Here is a 4,840-nt window from a genome sequence, read left to right on the forward strand (position 1 = left end):
TCTATATTTGCTGAGCATAACAGGAAATGAAGAAGACCACATCCTGCTGGCCTGCTATATAAGCTTGACTTTCACTTTCCTTCCCTCTGTATGTTATTGCCAACAGAGCAGAGAGGAAAGAGTGAGTGAACAGTGATACTCTAAATATTTTTTTTTTCTCTCATTCCTTTGTCTGTCCATGAAGCATTTGAAATCCATGTCAAAAGAGTTCCTGTTCCAGGACATGAATGGTCAGTGTCTTTTTCATAATTTGAATTTCATTGTATTGCACACAGAACATTTAAGAGTGTGTATGATCAGGAAGAAAGACTTCACTGCATTTTTATATGCTTAGATAAAGAAGATAAAAAAAATATATATATATTGAGAGAGAGAGAGAGAGACATTAATTCAGAGTTAAATAATACCATGTTTTTCAGATTTTTCAAAAGTATTTCCTAACTCCTAAGTTCCATGTCTTAGTGTGTTAATTGCTGTAGACAAAATATTGTTCTGCTTTTCTTGGTTAGAATGCCCAAATGGTAATTAACTAACTAATGTAGCCTCTGTCCCTAAATTTGTTTAACCATTTGCTATAAGTCATAAAAGACAAAATGATAAACAGTTTATACTATGTACCTATGGTCTGACGTGGTATTGCTGAGCAGAAAGTGGGAAAAAACCCCACTATAAGACTATAAACCCACTATAAAAAAAAACCACTATAACCCCACTATAAGATAACTCTCTTTACAGGGCCTAGGATGGAAGAGCTGAGGATGGTGTTGCTCGGGAAAACAGGAGATGGAAAGAGCAGTGCTGGGAATACCATCCTAAATGACAGAATGTTCCATACCAGATCATCACTCAATTCTGTGACCCACCAGTGTGTAACAGTGTCAGGGATCACACATGGCAGGCCTGTAAGCGTGACTGACACACCTGGACTTTTTGACACTGATCGTCCAGATGGAATACTGAAACATGAACTTGTAAGATGTATGACTCACTGTGCTCCAGGAGTTCATGCCTTTCTCATTGGGCTTAGACTTGGAACATACATAGAACAAGAGACAGTGGTAAAAAAAATAACAGAATCTTTTGGGGAAGATGCATTCAAACATTCAGTGGTTCTTTTCACTCATGGTGATGAACTCGATGATGGTCAAACCATTGAGGACTTTGTTAAGGAAACTGAAGCTTTACAGGAGCTTGTTGATAAGTGTGGGGGACGCTGTCATGTGATTGACAATAAGTATTGGAATCAGCAGGAAGATGAGTACAGAAACAACAGTGTTCAGATACAGAAACTACTGGACACTATAGAAAAAATGGTAAGAGAGAATGGTGGTAATTACTACACCAATGAATTGCTGCAGAAGATTGAGGAAGACATACAAGCAGAGGAAATGAGAATAAGAGAAGAAGACACAACATATCTGTGTGATGAGGAAATCAGAGAAAAGGCCAGAAAGAGAGTGTCCAAGAAATATTTGAAAAAAATTTCTGAGGTAACAGCTGGGGCATTGCTGGGTGCTTTTTTTGCAGTTGGAGTTTTAATAGGTGCACCTGTAAGTTTGATTGGTGGAGTAGCAACAGAATTTTAAAAAATGACAAACCAAGGAGCAGCAGGAGCAGCAGAGGCTGGAACTGGTATTGGACTTGCAGCAGGGGCAGGTATAGCTGCAGGTGTGATTGTTGAGGTAGCTGCTTTAGGTGGAGCAGTAGGAGGGGGAGTGGTGGGGTTGAATTGGATGTTTAATTTTGCAGTATTATTTGGGAGGAAAAAAAGCTAAAATGAGCGATTGCTTCCATGGTAGAAAATGATATTACATGATATGATATGATATGATATGATATGATATATAATATATATATATTTTTTTCTGATGTCCAGTAATCGTATATTTACTCTATCATTCTGTTGGAGTGGGCTAAGGATGACCTTTCTTTTCTGAGAAATTTGACCAGAGATTAGTGTTGTTAATGTATGCAGGCTTTTCTATTCCTGGTGTGCCAAATAAACTTGCCTTTCAGAGTTCCATGACTTCATGACTCTCTCATTCATCCATTCTCTATCAGTTATTCAATGCAGTACAAAAGTTGTTTCTCATTGTTTTAGAAACATAGTGTAACAGCCAATGTAGTAGATTTATGTTATAAAACAAAGATGTTATGTCCTGATTTCTATAGGTTTTGATGTTGACTCAACCTTGAATAAACATTGAAATTCCGGCTAGGAAACTTCAAGCTGAAGCAGATGTATTCAGTCAGATAGTTTCTCACTGCAGTTTGATCTCAGGTACGTTAATAGTAATATTCTAATATCATTAAAACATGTTAACATATCATTAACATGTTATTGCCTCAGACAGCATGTGCATGTGTGTGTTAGGATTTTATGATTGACACTTGAGCTATTGGTGGAAGCACTTGAAGCAGTGAGATGTGAATTGCAAGGCAGACAAGTGGACTGCTCACCAAAGTCAGTAAAGTGAGCTCCTGTCACGCACTTCCTTGTGTGTACGTGTTGCTGTGTGTGTGAGTACATGTGTGTGGTCATGTGTACGTGTTTCTGTGTGTGGTCATGTGTACGTGCAGATGTGCATGCTTGCAAATGGAAAGGAAGCATTTTTTCCTCACTGACTGACAACAGCTAAGACATTATACCAGTATGCGTTTCTGTGTGTGTGAGAACGTGTGTGTGTGTGTGGTCATGTGTACGTGTTTCTCTGTGTGTTTGTGTGTGCGTGTGTGTGTGGTCATGTGCTTGCAAAAGTAAAGGAAGCATTTTTCCCCCACTGACTGACAATAGTTAAGACATTATACCAGTACATCACATCATAACACATACACAATTATACAAGAACTGTGTCCTTACAATACAAATACTAATGTACTCACTTAGTGTGTGTTTGTGTGTGTAAAGGAAGCATTTCTCTGCTGAATGAGAACAGTTTGGACCTGTTCCTGTCTGTATACCCTGGGTTCTTTGAAGATTACTGAGGATAATGGGGAAGTAGTAGTCAATATTGAGGTCATTTCAACTAGACAGGTGACAGAGTATTAAAATACATTTTTAATAAAAACATTTTTACACAGTTGCTTAAGCAAATATTGTTATTTCCACCTCTGTCTATTTGTCTCTCAGGCTATATTGTTTAGGGCTACAAATAAAACTATCTGTTTTTCTTCATGGACTGAAAGATTGTTTTAGGTTCAGTTAAGTATTTGTCTTGTTTTACTACGGAACTGAAAAAAACACATCATGGTTGTATTTTAAATGAACTTGTTTTCATTGTGTACGAAGCAATGCTCTTGTAAGCTTGACTTTCACCTTCCTCCCCTCTGAATGTTACTGCCCACAGAGCAGAGAGGAAAGAGTGAGCGAACAGTAACACGTTCAACATTTCATTCTCTCATTCTTTTGTCTGAGGCTTTGACATTCGTGTCAAAACATCATTACATGTTACAGACCATTGATTGTGAGAATTTCCCTGTACTGCACATAGAACATTTTAGACTGTACATGATCAGGAAAAGACTTAACTGCATTTTTATATGTGTGGACAAAGATAGAAAATATATATTTTTAAAATCAAAAGTCAGTGATACATCAACTTAGAGTTCAATAATAGCACTTTTGTCTGATTTTAAAAAAAATATTTTCTCTCTTGAGATCAGTGTCTCAGTTCGTTACTTGTTGTAACTGAGATGTTGTTCTGTTTTTCTTAGTTGGAAGGCCCAAATGTATGTAGCCTCTTTCCTTAAATGTGTTTAACCATTTGCCATAAGTCATAAAAGATGAAATGACAGACAGTTTATACTGTGTAATAAACATTAAATCCAAACTTTTTGAAATGAAATAAGCTAAAAAATCACTATTTTGGCATTTAAGAAGATAACGATTTACCATTCGAGGTGTAATGGAAAAGTGCAGACAGGTCTCCACCCTGCTCTTCTGTTACATTTGTCTCACAGCGTCCCCCTGTGGTGGCTTTTCTTTTTCCTTTTTCTTTTTCTTTGTTTCTTTTTCCCTTAGTCAGCAGGGCAGCAGCCACAACCTGAACTAGGGAATGATACAAGACAACAATTTTATATTCTATGTATTTAATAATATTTTCACGTCAATCTGGCTTTTTTGCCTTTGCTTCCAAAAATCAGCATGAAAACACTGAATCCCAAGTCTTAAAAGTGAAGTTAGAAATCATTAGTTAAGTCATCAGTGAAGTTAGAAATAATCAGTGCCCCTATATTGTGGCTTTCTCTCTCTCTCTGTGTGTTTGTGTGTGTGTCGCAACCGGTAGAGCACCTCCCATAGGCTCCAGCACCCCCCGCGACCCTGATTAGGATAAGTGGCATAGATAATGAGTGAGAAGTATTGTGTATTTCATAAGCCAGATTTACCCTTCATCACATTCAAATTTATTGTAGTGAAACACACACTCTCACATCAAGGAACATACTAAACTCACTAAACCCACTGAATCCTTTGACATAACGGGACATTTTTTAAAACAATGTTTGCCTTTTGAATGAATATCTCTGTATAAATACTGAGTTATTTTGGAAATGAGTGTGCGGTAGGTCTAATAAAGCATTTATGATGGTAGTTGCAGTCCTGTAATACTGTGATGTCTGAAGTTAAAGTTAAACTGAAGCAGTTTAACTAAAATGAACTTAATTGTCTGATAAATCCATTATTTAAATGTATTATTGGTAATAACTTAGATATGGTTCCACTTTTCTTGGCTGGAAGGTCCAAATGTTATGAAGCTACTTACTCTAGATATATATCAGCATATACTCCTCAGTCAGAGAGGACTGTTAATTCATAGGAAGCTAAGAGTTTTTCCTTTAA

General features: G+C 37.0%; 1 protein-coding gene across 1 annotated transcript; it reads left to right on the forward strand.

The window, feature by feature from the left end:
- The first annotated feature begins 743 nt into the window (after nt 1-743).
- On the forward strand, nt 744-1,586 carry LOC115816423 (GTPase IMAP family member 7-like). The gene has a single exon (XM_030779377.1). The coding sequence runs from the start codon at nt 744-746 to the stop codon at nt 1,584-1,586; it is 843 nt and encodes a 280-aa protein (XP_030635237.1).
- The last annotated feature ends 3,254 nt before the right edge of the window (nt 1,587-4,840 follow it).

This window comes from Chanos chanos, chromosome 7 (assembly GCF_902362185.1).
Source record: "Chanos chanos chromosome 7, fChaCha1.1, whole genome shotgun sequence".
In the NCBI taxonomy this organism is placed as follows: Eukaryota; Metazoa; Chordata; class Actinopteri; order Gonorynchiformes; family Chanidae; genus Chanos; species Chanos chanos.